Raw genomic sequence first — 22,122 nt, 5'->3', positions numbered from 1 at the left:
ATGACATAGTATAAGTTGTTGATAATATGTCTTTGGCAGCATGATACAAGGGGTTTTTCTCGTTTTAGAGGGCTCTGCCACGTTTTCCGAATTTGGCGATCGTCTGTGTTATAACTCCAGCAGAATAGCATTGCACCAAGCCGCTGATAACTTTCTTTCTTTCGCTCCATGATACAGGGAGTATCGCCCGTTTGAAAAGGCCTTGCTGCCGCCGTATCCACATTTTGCGGTCCCGTCTTGCGCAATTCCGGTAGAAAGGCATAGCATAAGCCGTCATGAATATGCCTTTGGTACCATGATACAAGGGGTTTCGTACGTTTTAAAGGACTCTGCTGCTGCCTTTTCCGAATTTTGTGGTCGCTTCTGTTGCGATCCCTGTAGAACAGCATCATAAGCCGTTGATAATATCTGTTTGGAACCATGATTAAAGAAGTTTCGCCCGTTCTAAAGGGCTCTGCTGCGGTATTTTACGGATTTTGCGGTCGCCTCCGTTACAATCCGAGTGGGAAGGGCAATAGCATAAGCCGTCTCGAATATGCCTTTGGCTACAAAGTGTTTTGCCCGTTTTAGAGGACTCTGCCGGCGCCTTTTTCAAATTTTACGGTCACCACTGTTAAAATCTCAGTACAAGGGCCTAGTATAAGCCGTTGATAATGGCTTCGCTATGCAGAATACACCAGTGACTCTTTGTGGTGTATTCCTTGGTTGCTCCTGCCATCATCGGGGTTGCAGAAAGGTTACTTTTTACTTCTCTCAAAGAAGTTGGAAAGTGATGCAATGCTTCAGAGGGATAGTGTGGGTCATTTCTTGAAGGTCGACTAGTAAGCGAATCATGGACTTCTTTATGCGTGCTGCAGAGAAAAATTGGTTGATTACCATGAACAGTGAAATTCAAACGGCTTCGTAACGGATATGTATTTTGATCTATGATGTCTTTTCCTCAGACTTTAGCACCAGTGCTCGTAGGTGTCTGTTGCCGTGTAAATGTTCGGACTGCCGGCGATTTGTCGTGCAAGTTAACTTTTGTGCCCCGTAGCTTGGCAAGTTTTTTCCTTGCCATATTGTTGCGGCTCTCTCATGCTGAATTCAAACGGAAGGTATCGGCTTTTAGTCCGTTGCGCAACTCGTATCAGCAGCGAAGAGGAACGACAATTTCTTCTTTGTGATTATTGTTGCGGCTGGCACTATCATCAATGCGCATGGAAGCCAAGATGGGGTACCCGGCGTGATAAGATGTCTGCGTGATTTCGAGTGGAGCGAACCATATGGTGGTATATCTATATGGATACATATCTCTGGGTAGATGCATTGGTGACCAAGCTGTATCGGGAAATCTCATGAATTACAGGGGAGTGGTAGGAAAAATTCAGGGGGGTGTACACCTCCCTGTGCGGGGTGCGGGTAATGACCCTGGAAGGACCGCAATTATAGCAAAGTACCTTGGCGTAAACAGCTGAGCGGTATAGTTATTAGGCATTCGCATATACAATTCGTCAATGAAAAACTTCACTTGACAGACCAACAAAAACAAATGAGCTTCTTTTCCAAATCAGACATTGAAAATTTGAAAGGCGTTGCAAGTTCTTCGTACATAGTTCTTCACGAACGATTATCCCAACATTCAGGATCACTGAAATTGTCGGTTTACACACTGTATTGTTGATTTTGCTTGCATTTTCAACATGAAAAAGAAAAAAAAACAGGGAAAGAGAAACAATTAAAAATTTTCATACAATGACCCTCGTACATAACTACTCCATCATTTTTTTTTTCTCTGTGCCTCTTTGTCCTCCGTATATAGTTTTTCGCGCATGATATCCGGAGAGGCTGCTGCTATGCTGTAAGCCCATAAACTTAGTGTAATAATTAAGATGATGTCATTCTCTGCACTTGTCCCCACTATTACTTCTCAATTATCATATTACTTACAGTGCAGTTTATCAAAATGCACGCTCAGACCAAATCGCTATAACTACTTGTTGAGGTTCATGAGTCACCAGAAGTGCTCGAATGTGAATGTACTTCCTAACTGTAGTGGCGCCAGTTGAAGAAGCAGAGGATTGAGATCCGCCGCGCTCGTGCTGTGGAAACGATCATTCTGTTTCGGAACTGGAGTCGGACCGAGAATCACGCACTTGTGGTGCAACTTGGTTGTACATAGCAGTATTAAAAGGGTTAAAAGGGACCGCTCTTCGAGCGGTCCAACATATCAGGTCATGACGGAGGATCTGAAACAGCACAAGATGCATGCTGACGACATCAAGCCGCGTCTGCACGAATTGCCGGATATCGACTGGTCACACGAAGTCGAACCTGCAACAACAGGTTGGAACGCTGAGTCTACCTTGGCCGCTGATGAGGACACTCAACCCGTACCTCAGGCTCGAAGATACCCTGCTAGAAATCGTCGTCCGGCCCAGCGGTACGGATCAACTTAACGGGGAGGTGTGTAGTGGCGCCAGTTGAAGAAGCAGAGGATTGAGATCCGCCGCGCTCGTGGTGCAACTTGGTTGTACATAGCAGTATTAAAAGGGTTTTACTACTGCCTGTTACACTGGCGACGAGCGGACAACAGTTCGACTTCTAGAGGCATCGACGGGGATGGCGCCTCCTGCGGCTTCTGAAAGTATCACTTCTGATAGGGCGGGTTCTACTCCGTCTGGTGCAAGGTTCATCGGCCCAGGAACGTTCGGTCCTGAACGAGAAGACTGGGGATTGTACCAGATCCGTCTTCAAGCGTGCCTCGACGTTTCCGGAATTGTTTCAGAGGTGGACCGAAGGAACACCTGGATTGCGCTTTTGGGAGCAGAGACTTTCAAGGTCTTGCACTCTCTAGTTCAGCCCCAAAATATCACCGATGTGTCCTTCGCCGACCTGCTGAAGAAGCGGGACGAACATTTCTCTCCTAAACGCTTCAAGGAATTCGAACGAGCAAAGCTGTTCTCCGCTCACCAGGAGGAACATGAGACTCCCACCGCGTTCCTTGCAAGGCTTAGGTCCATCATCGCGTTCTGCGGATACGAACAGGAGACTGATCCCCGGGCATGTTCCTTACTCACTGCATTTATCGTTGGACTTCGGGACCAACCAATATGAGCTCGTCTAGTTCAAGAGGTTGACCTGGATGTCAACAAGGCATTAAGGATTTCTGAAAGTTGCTTGAAGGCAGAGCAGGAGTCTCGACAACTGGATCGCAAGCTACTGGCTTCGTCGGCGTTGGGGAACGTTGCTAAAGTCAAAACCTCCGTTGATCAACAAGTGGAAAGGTGTTTTCGCTGCGGCAACACCAACCACAGTGAGGCAACGTGTCGCTTCAGCAAGGAACGTTGCAGAGCGTGCAATCAGTTAGGTCATATTGAACGTATGTGTACGAAGAAGAGGCAGAAACCTTCTCGCACTGTTCATCCTCGTCGTAGCGTGAAGTCTATCACAAGTGTCTTGGCTGTGGGTGACAAAGAAGAGGTCTTCACCTGCATCATCGACGGAGTTCCAACTCAACTCCAGGTAGACACAGGCTCATATTATACAATCCTTGGGAGAAACGCATGGCTGAATTTGGGGAAGCCAAAACTCGCCCCGGCGCATCAGAAACTCAGGGTACTTACCGATCACAGTATACCTTTGAAAGGCCAACGTTCGGTGGAGGTAACCGTTGCGGGACAAACCCACCAGCTCCAAGCACTTTTTGCAGAATTTGATGGTATGAGCTTACTTGGCAGAGAGTCGATCCGCGTGCTGAAGCTAGACCTCTCGGACATTCTGCGCCAGTACGACGAGCTTTTCGAGGAGGGACTAGGACGGTGCTCGAAGGTCAAGGTCCACCTACAGTTTCAGTCAGAAGCGAGACCGAAATTTTGCAAAGCCAGGCCTATTCCGTTTGCGCTTCGTGACGCAGTGGAGAAAGATCTTCAGAGGCAAGTCAGTAACGGAGTCTTGACGCCAGTGAAAGTGTAGCAATGGGCAACACCAATTGTAGTCGTTCCCAAACCGAACCGGGGGCGGTGCGTGTCTGCGGCGACTTCAGCGTTACTGTCAACCCGCAGCTGGACGTTGCCCAGTACCCCCTACCGCGTCCGGAGGAGCTGTTCGCAAAACTGAACGGTGGCAAGCACTTCTCGAAACTCCACCTCTCGGAAGCATATTTGCAGCTGGAGCTTGGTGAAGATGCGAAGAAGGTCCTAGTCGTGAATGCTCACAAGGGTCTTTTCCGCTTCAACAGGATGCCTTTTGGGATATCGTCAGCCCCCGCTATATTCCAGAGAACCATGGAACATGTCACTGCTGGGCTAGAGGGCGTGGCTTGTTATCTCGACGACATCATCGTAACTGGAAGAACTGAGGCCGAACATCTAGACCACCTGGAAGAGGTCTTGCGAAGGCTTCGTGAATATGGTTTTCGCCTTAAGAAACAAAAATGTGAATTTCTCAAAACAGAAGTGGAATATCTTGGACAAATCGTTTCAGCAGAGGGCTTCAGACCATCACCGAAAAAAGTGTCAGCTCTGCTGGACATGCCAGAACCAACCAACGTTGGGGAACTTCGAGCCTTTCTTGGTCTCGTGCAATACTATGGTCGATACGTCAAGTCACTTTCAGATCTTTGCGCACCACTCAATGAACTTCTGCGGAATAATGTGCCTTGGGAGTGGTCATCAGGTCGCGCCCAGGCGTTCAAGGAGATCAAACGTCGGCTCACATCCATCGATTCCTTGACGCATTTCGACCCTAGTCAAACTCTCTACATGGCCGCTGACGCTTCCTCGATAGGCGTTGGCGCAGTGATTTACCATAAGGTCAATGGTAAAGACAAGCCCATCGCCCATGCTTCTAAGACGTTGACGTCGGCCCAAAAAAACTACGCACAAATTGAAAAGGAAGCCCTGGCTATTTGGTGTTAAGAAGTTTCACCAGTATCTCTGGGGAAGGAAATTCATCTTATATACAGACCATAAACCACTGACGGCAATCTTTGGCTCAAAGAGAGGAATTCCAGTCACAGCGGCGAACAGAATGCAGCGCTGGCCGTTGACCCTGCTTGGTCATAGCTTTGACATTCAGTACAAGCCAACGGCCCAGTTCGGAAATGCGGACGGCCTGTCTCGACTTCCGGCAGGACCGGACCCTGATTTCGATGCAGCGATTTCGGATGACGACTTCCTTTTGGGGAGTACTGGATCGCCGAATGTCTCTTCCGTCCTCTCAGTAGGTATTGATAAAATTCCGCTGAAAGCGTCTGCAATTGCCAAGGCCACTGCTTCAGACCGAATCCTTTCTAAGGTCTACCTTTACATCATGGAAGGTTGGCCTTCTCGTGAACGAGACCCCGAGCTTCAACCGTACTACCTGCGCAACACTGAGCTGTCAACAGAAAAGGGTTGCATCTTATGGGGCATGCGCGTTGTCGTGTCGTCCCAGCACCGCAACACTGTCCTCAGCCTACTTCATGATGGCCACATTGGGCAAACAAAAATGAAGATGTTGGCGCGCTCCTATGTATGGTGGCTAGGAATGGACAATGACATTGAACTTACTTGTCAGCCGTGTGGAGCGTGTGCCGCTTCTTCGGATCAGCAACTTCCAGTCCATCTTCACCAATGGGAGGTTCCGAAGGAACCGTGGTATCGCTTTCACGCGGACTTCGCAGAGTTCGACGGGAAAACTTACCTAGTGGTAATCGATGCGTACAGCAAGTGGCCCGAGGTGAAGTTGATGAGGTCTACCAAAGCCTCAGCCACAATAGAAGCCCTTGAGGACATATTCGCTGCCCAGGGCCTCCCTTTCCAGCTGGTTAGCGATAATGGACCTCAATTCATTTCGGCAGCGTTGAAAGATTTCTTGGATCGCCTTGGAATTAAACACATCTTGACTCCGCCGTATCACCCTAAGTCCAACGGACAGGCTGAGAATCTTGTGCGAACTCTGAAAGCCTTCCTTCGCCGTCAGAAGGAAGGGAGGGACGGAGAAATGGAAATTAGGCATTTCGTGCTCAAGTACAGGATAACGCCTCACGCAACAACCGGACACCCGCCCTGCGAAATGCTTAACAAGCGGCACTACCGCACAGAGCTGGACCTTCTGCGCCCTAACCATCCAAACGCCTCGTCTCCAGCGAGAGATCGTCAAAAGCGCAATTATGACTCTCGCACAAGACTGCGGAAGTTTGCCGCCAGCGACGAAGTTTGGGTCAAGGACAAGTCCCGGAAGAACCACTGGCTTCGGGGCACCATTGTTGGCTCTTCGAGCGGTCCAACATATCAGGTCATGACGGAGGATCTGAAACAGCACAAGATGCATGCTGACGACATCAAGCCGCGTCTGCCCGAATTGCCGGATATCGACTGGTCACACGAAGTCGAACCTGCAACAACAGGTGGGAAGGCTGAGTCTACCTTGGCCGCTGATGAGGACACTCAACCCGTACCTCAGGCTCCAAGATACCCTGCTAGAAATCGTCGTCCGGCCCAGCGGTACGGATCAACTTAACGGGGAGGTGTGTAGTGGCGCCAGTTGAAGAAGCAGAGGATTGAGATCCGCCGCGCTCGTGGTGCAACTTGGTTGTACATAGCAGTATTAAAAGGGTTTTACTACTGCCTGTTACACTAACGTCGACAGGAGCAGCATTACATCGAGCAAGGGTAAAAACAATACCTGAAAACCTGGTTTCGTTCCGAATTCTTCACTATTGGTGTGTGCGTGTGTGTGGGGGGGGGGCAGCTTTATTCTATTTAGTGGTCAAGAGGCCCCGGGACACCGAATAGCTGACTGCAAGCCATGCACATGCGGCCCGCGTGTGTGAGCGCCCTGATTGCCCTGATCTAAGCATTGCTTCATCTTAAGCGAGAAATAAACAATGTACTCGAGGGCGCGTAGCACTTGTTTAGCGTCATCTCCAAATCTGGTATTTAGTTCTGCTCCAAAATATCTGGTCCAACGAGGTCACGTTTGATCAAATCATTTCCACTCGGAGACGCCACCACTCGCATCGCCACAGCACTCGCAGACGCCAAATTGTCCATATCTTCCATTTCATTTAGTAATAATTCTGGATATAAATGTGATATCGAAGATGTCATCGCTTAATTACGTAGTCTGTATATCCATGCTTAATAGCTACGAGTCCGCGGCCCATACCTGTTTCCTTTGCTAGAGCCTGCGAAGTAGCGTTTGGTCAAATCATTCGTTTTCAAGCGACCAAAGAACAAACAGGAGACAAGATCACACACAAGTCGCTCTGTTATTGTTTCGTGTTTGTTCTTTGGTCGCTTGTGGATTTACACCAACCAGCCCAATCTATTACTTCAGACATTTCGGCAAATCGTCGCCGAAGTGGCACTCACTGGCGCCAATTTGTCAGTTTCCTCCATTTTAGCTCGTAATAACACTTGATACCAATTTGATACTGACGGTATCATCATAAAATTACGTAGTCTGTGTATCGTCTGCGGAGCGTAGCTGCTGTCCTTGCTGCACTCTTAGGGTACATTTATGCTGCAGCATCGCTGCTGGCACATGGCACATCGCTGTTTGGCGATGACGAAACAAACACATGTATCCCTGTGGGCGCGTTCATGCTGCAGCATCGCTGCTTGCCAAAGATGCGCGCCATGATCATCGCCACAACAATGCTGCCAAACATGTTTGAACATGCCCGGGGACTACCTGACTTCTGGCGATGACAGGTCAAACACAGAGCTTTCTGTTGGTGCATTTACCCTGCAGCCTGGCTGCTCGCTTATCCTCGCCGCTGCTTGCCGCTCTGCTCGCTGCACCTAGGAATGTAAACATGTTTGTCTTCCTGGTATCATTGATGACTGGCGTCTTGAAATCCGACCTGCGATTGGTTGTGATGAAGTCGGTTTCCTCCTTCCCACTTTTCCTCGTTTCCATCCTTCCACAGTGAACGCTGCTAGGCGACTGATATAGCGAAAGCGAGCAGCATCTTGAGCAATCTGCAGGGTAAACGCACCCTAGCGGTTATGCGAGCAGCGATGTGCTTGAAGCTGCAGCGAGCAGCGAGCAGCGATGCTGCAGCATAAATGTACCCTTAGAACTCGCATCTAGTCAATTTGTCGTCCAGAAGGCTATCACAGGCGCCAACCTGCCAGTTTCATGCGGCAATCTCCCGATATCTGGAATGTCTCATGCTCGTTCCCACAGTTATACATCACGTCTTATTCTTTATCTTACGCGAATGCTCCCGGGCGTGTTATCGGTGTTGTTATCAGGTCGGGGCGCGAAAAGGGAATTGTTCGCCTCAGATATGTCCTCCTCTCCCTGCCCAGATCTGTTCCTCCTCACGTACTCACGCACCACCCTGTAAACTTAGCTTCCTTGCGTAGTCCTCTGCTATCAAGTCAAGCCGGGTTTCAGAGGGGGTGTCCCTGAATGCTGCTCTTGGCACTGGAGACAGACTTGTGCGTAACGCGTTACTAGTAATTGCGTTACTTGTAATCAGTTACTTTTTTGAGTAATTTTTCGAGTAATCAGTTACTTTACTGTCAAAGTAATTTTTCGAGTAATCAATTACTTTTCTGAGTAATCGATTGCTCAGTGATTGATTACTTTTCCGGCAGAGATTAGCTTATCTTTCAGATGTTCTGCCCGAAGTCAAGCCCCTGGTGCCAGGCTGTTCTACTACAGCAAGCGGAGGTTGTAATAACGTTGTAATTGTAATAACGTTCTGGAATTCAGAGTCTCTCTCCCTAATCTCTTCCTACACCAGCGTGTCATGGTACCTGAAGCTTCGGAGGTTTAATAAGTCACGGGGAAATTCCACGCAATGCTCTTCCACAATCGGGTCAACGTTTTCCCGGGCGATAAATACAGTAGACGTACAGATCTCCTTGTCTACGTGTTTTTGTTTGTCTTGTTACTTCAGCTGTTCCGCTGTTGAACCTTCTTTTTTTCTTTTTTTTTCTGAGGCACAACAAAGACGGTTATAATTTGTGTGATTGCAGAGCAACGACCGAAGCAACGCGTTACTTTTCTACTCGTTACTCAATTACACTTGAAGTCGAGTAATTCGTAATGGTAATCAATTGCTTTTTCCACAGAAGTAACTGTAACGGTAATCAATTACTTTTTTAGAGTAACGGGCACAAGTCTGACTGGAGAGGAGCTTTTTAAAAATATCCGTTTTTTTTTCTTCTTTTTTTTTCAACCCTGCACCTTCATGGCGGTGGATACAGCTTTGGTTTGATTTTGTGCACGTTGTGTCCTTATGGAAAGTTTGTTTCTCTTTCGTGTGTGAAGTATGGATGTCTGTTCAGTATACAGCTTCATATGAGCTGTACTTCGGAACACCGCATTAGTTGAGATTGCGTATTATATCTTCATGCATTAGGTATCTGTGTCTTTTTCCAGCTCCTTGCTTTTAGAACGGAAGCACAGCAAGCGTGAGGCAGCACCCATACTTAGGAGGAGGGAGCTGTAGCCATGTGGTTTCGTTGCTACTGACCTCGGCACCCACTCTGAAGAAGTTAGCTCCCTATGTAGTCCTCACCTCATCACCCTTATATTCTTCCTGTAAGATAATTCTTCGGTACACCAGAACCATATGAGTCCCTCTTTCTTCACAGTGGTACGCCTTCTGCTGTGGGTATTTATGAAGTTGTCTGTTGGTCAGAATGCAATGGTTCTGTGTTGAAGGCATGGCACTGCACAATCTCAATTTATTGTGGTGTAAATTACAGGTGTGTCACTTCAGAATATTTAGTGGCCGTTGTAATTTGCTCCTTGCATTAGGTGCCCTGGTCAGTGCTACTTTCAGCATCCTGCCACAACTGCTAAGAGAGTAGACAGATGGACTGATCAAGAAGTTGGTAAGCAGTGTTCTTTGTGCTGTAGGTCTATTTTGTTGAGAAGGGTAGGGTGAGTCTCCAAGATATGTGGAATACTTATACACCTAGCTGAGCCATTGCGCAACCTCTGTCATAATGAACATCAAGGCGCATACTGAAATTATGCGCAAACATGCATACATAGGCTAATATAGAGGGTCCGTACTGAATACAGATATTTATTTACAGATAAAGATGCAGCTAAAATTATTTATTCTACGGAGGTATCACTGCCCCTATTGGCATTGGGCCCTACAACTGCAGCTCTACGATATCGGAGTTAGTTAGCCAATTAGCTAAATCTTTGAATTATTAATTTTAGGAGTAGCTAATGTCGGGCTAGAGTTGGAGCGCCCAACTGGGCTCACTGCAGTTAACATACCCTTTGGGAGGTCACACTAGAAGTTTGTGCTGCAGCACACATTTATGTTTTAATATGTAGAGCATACACAGAGTGTTTCAGCTAAAGTGATAAAAAATTCTGGAGGATTGTAGGACTTTTAGTAAATGCCTTCTGGAAACTTTTGCCACCACAGAGGACGGCTTTGGACAATTTTTAATTGTGGAAAATTTATTTTTAGTCAATTGAACTTTGAAAATTGCCAAGCGAACCTCACTTTCTTTTTACAGAAATATGAAGTCATCCACGGATAATCGCAGACCCAACAAAAACTATGCACAGTATCGCAACTGAAATAGTAAAAAAAAAGTAAAAATTACGCTTTAGCCACGCCTGCTTGATTTTCGCAAGGAAGCGCGCGCGTAATGTTGGTCTCCAGTGTCCCTGCCTTCATTTGTTTTGCCTTCTTTGTGATAAGACGGTTGTTTTGCTTTCTTTGTGATAAGACGGTTCTCACCAGCATCAAGGTCAAATAGGGGGAACGAAAGGTAAAACAAGAAGCGGGAACACTTCCTCCTCTCCCCGCATCTTCCATGTGCTCTTCTTTGCGACAATCAAGCAGGCGGGGCTGAAGCGGAAATTCTACTGTTTTTTTTTTTTTTTTGTTTTTGCTATTGCTGTTGCGACACTGTGCATAGTTTCTGTTGGGTCCGCGGTTATCAACCGAGGACTTCATATTGCTGTGGAAAAAAAAAGTGAGGTTCTCTTGGCAATTTTCAAAGTTAAATTGAAACAAAATAGATTTCCCACAATTAAAAATTGTCTGAAGCCTTCCTGAATGTTGGCAAAAGTTTCCAGAATTTAATTTCAGAAAGTCCCACAATCGTCCGGCGAGTATGTCGCGAGTTAGAATTTTTTATCACTTTAGGTGAAGCACCCTATATAGGTACCGCAAGCTGCAGTCCAGTGATGTGATTGCTGCGCCAATTGCGCCATATGGCCAACCTTGTTACATCCTACTACATTTTCGCAAACTATCAGGAATCCGCGCCAGGCCTGCGCAAACATCCACTTGCGCTGTTAAAGGGACTATGAAATTTCCCGAACCCCCATACTTTTCTTCGCTGGAAACTGTTCTTCCCGCTGAGAAACTAATATGCCACAAATTTTTCCGAACGAAATCACTCCACTCTGCGAGGAGCGCGCGCTGGAAATGTCTCTTCCGCGTTTCTCCTCTCCCGCGCGCATTCTCCCGTCGATGGTGTAACTGCAGGCTCCAACAGCTCCCCATAGAGCCCATAGTTTGAGATAATTCACACAACACTGGGCACACGACCAATGAAATTGCGACGTGGTGGATATTATGCACAACCAGCCGGCCAATCAGGAGCCCCCATGTCTGGCTGGCTTTTCGGTCGGTCCTGGCTACCATCGACTTCGACTGGATTTCAGGCCTGCCGCCGTTACTCGGTATTCAAAATAACTAAAGCGATTTTGGGGTAAAATAAAGATTTATTTCATACAAAGCACTAATTCAAAGATCTGATACATGGGTGCACTGTGCGTACAAAGCCCACTGCGTTGCTGACACACTGGGACAAAGTTCGAACATGAAGCAGAACGAACACACCGTTCAACTCCTAATACCGAGAGCCAGTCTCATGAGTGCGTACCATTTCATGATGAGCATCTTCTTTTGCTGCCTGCGGTGCATCCATTATAGCGAAGCGAAAAGCGCTTGTGTGGCACGTAATCCTGTGTTTGTTGACAGTCCTCGAAATCCAACGGCGCCCGAACTTTTCCTTCACGCTCCAACTCATGAAGCATTCCGGTACCGCAGTTGAGAAATTGATTGTAATTATAATAAAAATTGGGTCAGGAACAGCACAGCACGCGTAGACTCACAATAACGCACGAATAAATCCACGAACATATTTCTGCAAACTGTTCTGTCGATTGACACCACCGAACACAGGAGGACGTCATGCCGGCCATGCTATTTCGAAACTATGCTGAAACGGCGCCGAGACGCTGTACGCACATGCGCGCGTACAAAATGCGATTTCAAAACGTTCTCGACCAATCGGAGCGCGCGCACAGTCTAGGCCAATGGGCTTGCAACATGGTGTATGGGCGCAGTGGTACATACTCTACAGCCGCGTCCGCGGGTACCTGAGGAGGACTGGTAACTGTACGGACCGCACTTCGGCTCCCCGTTACGTCACCGGTGTTGCACAATGGCAAGTAATGCTGCGAGCTCGCGCTGTGGCTGTCGCCGCCCAGCCGCACATACAAGGTCACAAGGTCTCTGATTGCGTCTGAGGGTTGAAGTTGAAGCAGGCTCCAACAGCTCCCCATAGAGCCCATAGCTTGAGATAATTCACACAACACTGGGCACACGACGAATGAAATTGCGACGTGGTGGATATTATGCACATCCAGTCAGCCAATCAGGAGCCTCCATGTCTGGCTGGCTTTTCGGTCGGTCCTGGCTACCATCGACTTCTACTGGATTTCAGGCCTGCCGCCGTTACTCGGTATTCAAAATAACTAAAGCGCTTTTGGGGTAAAATAAAGATTTATTTGATACAAATCACTAATTCAAAGATCTGATACCTGGGTGCACTGTGCTTACAAAGCCCACTGCGTTTCTGGCACACTGGGATTCGAACATGAAGCAGAACGAACAAACCGTTCAAGTTCTAATACCGAGCCAGTCTCATGAGTGCGTACCATTTTGATGATGAGCATCTTCTTTCGCTGCCTGCGGTGCATCCATCATAGCGAAGCGAAAAGCGCTTGTGTGGCAGGTAATCCTGTCTTTGTTGACAGTCCTCGAAGTCCAACGGCGCTCGAACTTGTTCTTCACGCTCCAACTCATGAAGCATTCCGGTACCGCAGTTGACAAATTGTTCGTGGGATAACAGTTGTGTCCAGAAACAGCACAACACGCGTAGACTCACAAGGACGAACTAATAAACCCGCGAACATAGTCCTGCAAACTGTTCTGTCGATTGACACCACCGAACACAGGAGGACGACATGACGGCCATGCTATTTCGAAACTATGCTGAAACGGCCGAGACGCTGTACGCACATGCGCGCTACAAAATGCGATTTCGAAACGTACTCGACCAATCGGAGTGCTGCGCACAGTCTAGGCCAATGGGCTTGCAACATGGTGTATGGGCGCAGTGGTACATACTCTACAGCCGCGTCCGCGGGTACCTGAGGAGGACTGGTTGAAGCATTACGTTTTCTTGGTTGGAGGCGTTCGGATAACACGCTATAATGAACGGCTTTTTGCATGTGAATCGTTTGCTACAGTTGAGCTGGCAAGTATGACATGTGAGCTGTACTTTTTTCATCGAATGTATTCGTCGTCTGATCTGCGGCCGTTCACAACAAGGAACTCACGCACCTCCGTGGCTTTGAGAGTTTTGCTGACGAGTTACGTGGTCCTCTAGCGATTCACCGCAACATGTATTGGTTGTATCGCCGTCACCACTGGAAAGTGTCTGGTGGTTGCTTCGCGTTGCAGTTATATTTACGTCAGTTGCAGTTATGTTTACATGTTAGCAATCTGACAACAAAGGAAGTGCGTTGTGAAGTGAGACTGTGATATTTGGAAGATGCCCCCGTTGTTGCTCGATTTGTTTGCACGAATTCTCGTAAAAGACTGGGTGATCTAATGGTTTGGTCTAATGTTTTGTTTTACTTTGTTTCAAGTCATTACATTTACATCATTACTGTTATTATTCAAATGAGCTTCGCGCCTTCAGGCGATTTTGATTTACTCTGCATTTATTGTTCTACAGGTGGCAGATTATGTTTCATGCAATAATTTATTTAGCACGTCACGTATTCTGTATTCAATGTTGAACACGTCGTAAATCTGAACATTTAGCGTTGCCTACCACCATGCCTACAAAAAACTCAGCTGTAGCGTATTCTGTAAGAGTATCCTGCACATCGTATTGATTTCTGATAAGTGTTTGTCGTTTAACAAATTTATTGTTCAACCAGGTTTCCAATACTGTGTAATACATCCATAACCCTAAGACTGGGGGACATAATCTCACGACACCAGTTCGCCTGCTTTGTTGCTCTCTTTTATTGTTGTGTTATGTAAGCTTGAAGTCACCAGTTGAGTAACTGGAAAGAAGCAAAAAAAAAAAAAAAACCCCAGTACTGACGTAGCGTGCACAGTATTTTGCAATTAGAAAAGCGACAAGTAATTGGTACTATTTCAAGTAAACTGCTTGTTGGTGTTCTGGCGGAAATCTGCTAGCTTTGTGAAAGAACTGTTCCATTTGCCACCGGGACAGAGTCTTCGCTATGCAGGCTCCTCCGAAGGTGTGGGCGCACTTGTATGTGCGTCAAGGATGAGGGCATCAGGCTCAAACAGCTGAAATGTCGACATTTAGCTTAAATAGTACAATAACTAACAACAATAACTACAACATCTACACATACACATTATATGCCATACATGCATAATATTTATTTTTAATAGAACACAGGATATGTTCTGTTTTACACTGTCAGACAGCTCATCTAACATCTGTATAGGTACCAGTATCACCAGAAAGTAAGGGCTGAAGTAGCTGCACGGCCTTGCAGGATGCTCAGAGCAAGTTTAACTGGTTGAACACAGCAGTACACCACTGGTATGATAATGGTTGGTAGGGTTATTTTTTTGGTAATGTGAAACAAAGCGCAGAGTTATAGCAGGAACAAAATCTCATGAGGACATAGTGCACCAAAGGTAGGTTCCTTTAATTTAGAGGTGACCTGGAGAGCACTTGCTGGAGTTGTCCTGGCACGTTACCTTGGTGAAAGACTTCAGCTGCCATGCACATGGGCTGCCTGATTTGAGAAAAGAAAATAACACAATACACAACAAATGATGTGCAAAACAAATGTGCAAAAAAAATGTACACAACAAATGATACATGCAAATGATGTAATCTAACTGAGCAATGATTATAAGATAAGAAGTGTAAACAAGAAAATGTCCCCCTCAATATCACATTTGTGCACATGATAAAGCAAACTATAGATCAAATAACAAAAAAAGGTCAAAAGAAAACTTGTGAACAATATACAGAGCCCGAATGGTAGGCAAGACATTGCATTAAAGAGGAATCTGGAAAGAGGGTGCACAGCATTTGTCTGCTCTGAATAGTGGGTTACAATGATCATACTGTCTCACCTAAGTGGTTTCAGGCTCCGCTGAGGAAGTCACCTGTGAACATGAAAGCAGGTTAGTGAAGAGAAAAGAACGGATACGTATGTTCAACATATCACATAAATATTCTGTTGAAATATGGTTTCTAAGATCATGCTAAACGAAGTGTACTTTTATCAACAGTGCACCGCCTGAGTTTAGGGACTAGATTCGGTAACTTCTTTTTTTTTTTCTTCTTACTCTCTCTCTCTCTGCCGTAAACGGCGGCAAGGTTCAGAGTCACGCAGATGAGAATTAACCCATTCACACAATCCTGAAATCTATGACGGTATTTGAAGCACACGGACTGAGAGACCTTTGTTAGCTGCAATAACGAAAAATACTCACACCTTTGCGCCGTTTACGTGGATGTTCTTTCCCCGGTGTGGACAGGTATTGTGATGGTGCTACACCTTGACTCAGACGACACTAAGCTCGTTATCCAGTACGTTGAAGAGGTTCAGCGTACGCTTCGTAAATTCGATCATGCAAATGCCCGCTACAAACACGAGCAGCTAGTCGATGGCACCACATCGTCTTTCCACTCCGGCGGTCCGATTGCTTTGTGGCGTCAAAAGCTGTCCGTCTCGTCACTGATAAGCATGAAACATTGGATACCAGGCGAATATTGACGTAAATTGGGGCAAGCAACAATCCAACATCGTCTCGGCATGTCGACGAAAACCACAGGGGCGCGTTCCCGGACACTGGGCGAGCTCGCGACCTCGCGTCGAGCGTCCCCGTTGCCCCAGCAACAAGAGCACCACGTGGTACGCTTCGCGAGCATGCTCAGATAACCCCGTTCCTGCACCTGCTTCGCGAGCTCGTGCTGGGAGAAGGTTGTTGTTTCCTGAGAGGAGGAACAACAACGCAAAGCTCGTCGGTGTTCGCGTCGAAAATGGCGGACCTCTGTTTCATTTCGGAAGAACAAAGTGCTGCAAAGGAAGAGCCGGTGGGCAGATTCCGCATTAGCAGCGATGCTTTCTCCACATTGTCGGATGATGAATTCGTCGCTATCAAATGAGGCTGTCCGGGAAGTATATGAAGCTTTTCGAGAGGATGTGCAACGCAGTAAGTACACTTGCGAGAATCTGAAACTTTGCATGATGAGCGGTCATTGTTTTGTAATTAAATAATGCATTTCAGCCCGGCAGTCGCATCGTACGACACTGACCGTGGAACGGAGGGTTCTGTCATAGCTTCCACGAATTAGCAGTTTCACAGCTGTGTCGGTATGTTACCATTATATATGTGTGTGTAGAGTTTGAATGTGTGTGTGTGTGTGTGTGTTTGCTCTGAAGAACAATCTACTCGTGCTTTGTATTCAGTGTGCAATAGTATTCAGAATCTTAGACTATTATTCCGATTCATACTATTATGCAGGTCATAAATTATAAATGCACCATCAACTAGGTGCAAGGTACGTTTATGTAGGTAAGTATATGCTTCAGGTCGCTAACTCCGAGTAGTAAACGTACTTTGCTGCTAACGTATGTGTGGTTACGTATTGGTTGATCTTATTAACGAAGAACGGATGCTGTCTCCCACTACAGTATCTAATTTTGTGTCATAATTCAGGAAGCTATTGGTGGTACACAGGTCGCAGCAGAGCCTCTTTGATCAGCGGTTTGTTGATTGTAATTGCTATTGCCATAAAGGCTGCCTCTCCATCAATGTCTTGATGTGCATATATATGCCGATGTGTGATGTCCAGCATGCTAGCTTTTGTATATCAACAAGAATGCCAGCACAATGAACCACACTATTCCTCCTCCTTTCAGGTCTGTGATGCCTGAAGTCAGGTTCTCTTCATGAACACAAGGTTCCCTGGATCGTGGCACGGTGCTCCTTAATGGACAGCCTGCAATCTGCATCAAGCAGCTGCCACTATATTCGAAGATGGAGATTGACCTGTAGGTATGAGATGTTTGTGTGCTATTTATTTTTTGAGTGTGCACAACAATGCAGCTTTGCATAATAAAATTTATGTGCTTCAAATACGCAAAAAGATTTCTGCGTAACTGACAGGCATAGTGTACCCAGTAATATTATGGCTGCACCAGTGCTGACATATGATTCATTTTTATTGAACACATTGCTTATATTTAGTTACAATTCAATGTATAACACATTTAGTGCACAGGCAATCAGTCTTGATTTACAATTTTTGGATAACTAGTTGAAGTGTAAAACTATTTACAGGTAATAACGGCTACCCGCTCCAGCCCTGGCTCATGGCACCTGTCCGTTCGCACTCAACACGTTAAGAACAAAGCTACAACACTGCACACAGCAGGACCCATGTGTGCATTGAGCACTACTTTGGGGTACTGAAGACGCGATTCCGGTGCCTACAGAGGTACCGCACACTGCACTTCGCTGCTGACCAGTGTTGCAAGATAATCAATGCCTCTGCTGTCCTCCATAACATGGCTTTGTGTACAACACTCTTGAGCCTCTGGATGATGCTGGTGAGGGTGATGAGCCAAGGGAGGAACAGGTGGAAGGCGGTGCCACCGGAGAGACTGAGGAGGAGAGAATAGAAGACGTTAAACCTGACCCTTTGTTTGTGAGAAACTGTGCATCACAACTGAGAAGCCAACTTATCAGACAGTGTTTCAGACGTACAGAACAGATGACTCACCTCAGACGTTCACAGGAGAGAGCAGCTGTAAACAATATACAGTGTTACTATGCAGAAACCTTGTTAATTTTTCATCCTTCCACTATAGGGGCATTGTAAAAGTACATCTGAGCCTTGTTAATATGGATATCCCGAATTATGGAAGACGTTACTGAGGTTTAAACATTTTTAGTGCATTGATAACTCCTTAACTTGCTGTTCCAACAATATAGAGTAGAACAGGTACAAACCCCACGTAGTTAATGTGTTTCCGTAATTATTATGGACGATATCTGCATGGAGGGTAGCAAGTCTCTCCCCACATTCATCACGAGAACTTCTTAAAGTATAGGACAGTCCAAGTGCTGTCTTGTACAAACGAAAAGCTATGGCTTTTCATTCACAGTGTTTCCTTTTGTCATAAGGATTCTGAGAGAAAAAGACTGTACCATAACAGACTTGCTTTATCCGTAATGTCAACCTTGAAATGTTCCATTGTTTCCTGTAATTTCCTTAGCACATAATAATAGGAACCATTCCCTCTATAAACAATTTTTTGTAGGGGACAAAGGTGTCCATATTAACCGGGCAAGAACTGCCAACAATAATTTCCTTACATTTTTAGTATTGTACAGCAGTGTCGCCCTAGTATTACCCAAGAAAGTGTATGCATGTTTGTGACAACAAATAAATCCTAGCTCTGTTGTCTATCACTGTCCCTTATGTGTGTCCTTGCATGTGCTTTTTGTATTTCCTTTTGCTCATTTGTCACTTATTTGGTAAACCTCCTTACCTTCTGCTTCCCGACTCCTCGGTTCCACGAAGACCGGCCGAGGTGGAGGGAACCGGCTCTGTCTCGTGCTGAAAACGTGCAATTGATATAAACATTGTGAGGTGTGCTGCATTCACTCATGCTTTATCTTTTCCACTTGTTTCATATTCGTGTTTGGCTAGGACCGCTGTATATTACTTACGACTGAGACGGGCAGCATCACTTCCATGCGGCCGGTCTCGATGGACATCTCCACCGCTCCTGGTACGCCGACCGTCGTGTCCCAGCCCACAAGGGCCATGACACGCCGGTCGAGCCCAGACAGGCGCAATGAGGTGTCCACTGGGGCCGGACCCATGTTAGCGACAACGTTGCCGCTTCCTTCCTTTGTGGCCTGCAGTCTTCGTGACAATTCTCTGGCACGGCTCTGCACGCTGTGGCGCCAGTGCTTCCAAAATTGCTGCCACCCCTTGCCGTCTTTGTTGTATGTTCCAACAGCGTTCAGGGTGGCAGCAATTCTGTCCCACTTCGCTCGGCGCTGTGCTGCCGTCACACACTCGAGGAATCTCCTGTTGCTACACAGTTCGGGCGACTCCTCGAGCAGTGACAACAGCAGCAGCTTTTGGGTTTCGCTCGCCATATCTGTAATGTGAGAAAAAGAAATAAAATAAGATGCACACCAACTGTCACTTCTTGACAACCACCTGATTTCTAATTGAAAGTACACTAAAGCAGGACTGAGCTAGTTTCCCCTGCTAAGTTCGACAAAAATTATGGCCATATTTTGTCCATCTCAACCCTTTTTGTGTAGGGAGGTCCTATGAGTGGTCCATCTTTTACTTTTGTATTTTCTTTTTATTGGATGGGCTAGACATTTTGTTCTTTTCTAAATTCGAAAGAATAGTTGTTCTAGGTCGCTGGCATGCTTTATCATTAACGGGTGCTAGTGTTCGGTTTTTCAAGTGCTTCAACAGTGCACTGCACCACAAGCTTCAGCTGAACGTCTCGAAACGTGTATTGCAAGGCCCAAAAACGTGGAACTGGTGCGTAAGAAATGTTTTTGTTTGTTTCACTGTACATGGTTGCATGTTTCAAAACTCTCAACCACTGCTCAACTGTGCCCAACCACCTGAGCTTTAAACTGTGCTAACATAGCATTACTTAAACCTTCCGTCTACATCAAAACATATTACAAGTGGTTTAACGTCCGGTGACAGGTACGCAGAGAAACGTAATTTCACCGCTACACAGGTAAAAGTTGATGAAGCTGATACACTTCCATAGATAGCAAGCAACATTTTATGCACGACGCCTTGCAGACAGCGTGAGCAGTCATGCAAAATATCGAAGCGAAAACCGAAATGCAGCGAGGAACTACATAAATATGGTTCACACTCAGTTTTCTTGTGTTACCATGTTGCAAGAGGTAGTACGCGACTAAGTTATAGCATACGGAATGATATCTGAAGAACTTTCATACTTACCAAACTTTTGCAGTGATGCGCGCGTCCAAGTTTGACTCTCAAGTCTCAACCGCTTTTTCAGCAGACGACGGCACGTAGTTTCTCATTGGTTGATTTGAACCAGAAATCAAACAGTTGAAAGGAATGCTGTTTGGAGTCGTACTTACACTGTAATTGTTTACGTAACCTAAATTATGTGTCCCTTTTACACATTATTTCAACTTCATTTCTGCTACTAAGTGCGTTCGCAGCAGGCCTGTAGCCGAGAGTGCCGTCACCTAGTGGCGGATCGCGCAACGATAGCGCAACGGTAGTGTTCCCGCACTTTCGTTGTCCTCCTGCGTGGCGGCAACGATGGGCGTGGTCAGCGCGAAGTCGCGAGCTCGCGCAGTGTCCGGCAACGCGCCCCAGGATGCGACCATCGCGCGAAAGCTGCCGTCATGGAGATTTCCACTTCCGATGAACGCATACGCGCGATCCTACGGCGCATGCTCCTGGCGAAATTCCTCGGCTCGGCAAAACGTCACGATGACGTGTTGCTGAGCCGGCCGTGGTCCCGTCAAGTTGCCCGCTGTGTCTCCGCTCCGCAGCTCGCCACGGCGCGGCGCCAGCAGTCCTCCCTTCGCCACTCCGTTTAAATTCGGTCCCGAGAAAACCGCTCGCGCGACGAAGGTAAAATTTCGGTTCTAGACTCAGAAAAATGTCTTCTTTCGAACGAAACCAAGAAAAAATCGTTTCATAGTCCCTTTAAAAGCGAAGGCAAGCCTCCAGCTGAGACCCAGTGCTCGTTTCGTGCGTGTCTAGTCAGTGGGCAGCGCAAGTCATCGCGGGACAGTAGGCGCGTCTCCTATTCGTACAGTTTCGCTTCTGTTTTGCTCGCGTTAGTCTGGTGTCCTGCTGTTAGGAAACCCTTTCTTGCCTGCCTGCGTACTGTTGATGAGGCCCAACAAGGCCGAAACAGCTGTCCAGTACTGGCATGGAGACGTTTGAGTTACAAACTTTCTTGACATGTGTTGTTTAAAGCGTGAAACCGCTTATGAGTTCGCCCCCTGCCTGTTGCGGCCAGGAAATAGTAAAGCGATACAGATAAGACGTCCCCCACCATAAGGATTAGGAATATGAGAGGATGGAGTTCGCGAGACCGATCACTATCACGCTTTCTTTCATTCTTGAAATCACTAGAGAGTTTTAGTACATCGTACGCTATCGCCTTCGCGTACGTAGGGGATAGCGTTGCTGCTTCTGCGCACGCCCATAACAGAAAGAGAACTTCGCGCAGTGCGCAGAACCACCAACGCTATATGTTACGTACGCTATCGCCTTTGCGTACGATGTACTAAAACTCTATTGCCGTTTTTCCGTGCTGTGTTTCCGCTACTTATTGCAGGTGTCGCATGACGTCCCTAATACGATAACGCAAAAGGTTTGCGAGAACGCTCGTAATAGGCGATCAATTAATTGGTGTTGTGGAACGAGAAACCTGAAATAAATATTGGTCATGTTCAGCCTATGTGATTCTAGCATTATGTGAAGACACAGTGCACAACTTGAGTGCGAAAATGACTAAAAAGATGTCATAGTGTTAAGGGCGCACATAGTACTTTCTCACCAATAAGCTACCTTTGTCATTTTCTTTAACTATTTCGTTTATATTTGGCACTGTGAATGTCGGTACAAAATGACTAATGATAAATTATTCGCAGTTACCTATATTCAATTGTTTACTGTACTCCATCTGGAATTTTCGAATTTTGACACCGCTCTTCCCTGTTATGAACACTGGTCTAAATTTTGTCAAATGACAAAATTTAGACTTACTTCAACTGATTGCGGCACATGACAATCGCTACAAGGA

At 46.5% G+C, this 22,122-nt stretch overlaps 2 protein-coding genes and 2 long non-coding RNA genes across 4 annotated transcripts; 3 read left to right on the top strand and 1 right to left on the bottom strand.

Moving 5' to 3' along the window:
- The first annotated feature begins 3,363 nt into the window (after positions 1 to 3,363).
- On the top strand, positions 3,364 to 3,954 carry LOC135389568 (uncharacterized protein K02A2.6-like). The gene has a single exon (XM_064619604.1). It carries the CDS (start codon positions 3,364 to 3,366, stop codon positions 3,952 to 3,954), a length of 591 nt encoding a protein of 196 aa, XP_064475674.1.
- Positions 3,955 to 5,010: 1,056 nt separating this feature from the next.
- Positions 5,011 to 6,483, top strand: LOC135389567 (uncharacterized protein K02A2.6-like). The gene has a single exon (XM_064619603.1). The coding sequence runs from the start codon at positions 5,011 to 5,013 to the stop codon at positions 6,481 to 6,483; it is 1,473 nt and encodes a 490-aa protein (XP_064475673.1).
- Positions 6,484 to 16,715: 10,232 nt separating this feature from the next.
- On the top strand, positions 16,716 to 18,259 carry LOC135387208 (uncharacterized). Its single transcript, XR_010420939.1, has 3 exons — positions 16,716 to 16,843; positions 17,191 to 17,326; positions 17,612 to 18,259. It is a non-coding gene; the product is annotated as an uncharacterized LOC135387208 (long non-coding RNA).
- Positions 17,852 to 18,913, bottom strand: LOC135387209 (uncharacterized). The gene is made up of 3 exons (XR_010420940.1): positions 18,826 to 18,913; positions 18,054 to 18,078; positions 17,852 to 17,934 (listed from the first exon to the last, which is right to left on the bottom strand). It is a non-coding gene; the product is annotated as an uncharacterized LOC135387209 (long non-coding RNA).
- Between the last annotated feature and the right edge of the window lie 3,209 nt (positions 18,914 to 22,122).

This window comes from Ornithodoros turicata, chromosome 3 (genome assembly GCF_037126465.1).
Source record: "Ornithodoros turicata isolate Travis chromosome 3, ASM3712646v1, whole genome shotgun sequence".
In the NCBI taxonomy this organism is placed as follows: domain Eukaryota; kingdom Metazoa; phylum Arthropoda; class Arachnida; order Ixodida; family Argasidae; genus Ornithodoros; species Ornithodoros turicata.
Note: the sequence above shows the minus strand (reverse complement) of the source record. Positions and strands in the feature narration are given on the sequence as shown.

Excerpts from the sequence above, each read along its gene's own strand:
- LOC135389567 (XM_064619603.1), top strand. The coding sequence starts at position 5,011 with ATGCAGCGCTGGCCGTTGACCCTGCTTGGTCATAGCTTTGACATTCAG.
- LOC135389568 (XM_064619604.1), top strand. The coding sequence starts at position 3,364 with ATGTGTACGAAGAAGAGGCAGAAACCTTCTCGCACTGTTCATCCTCGT.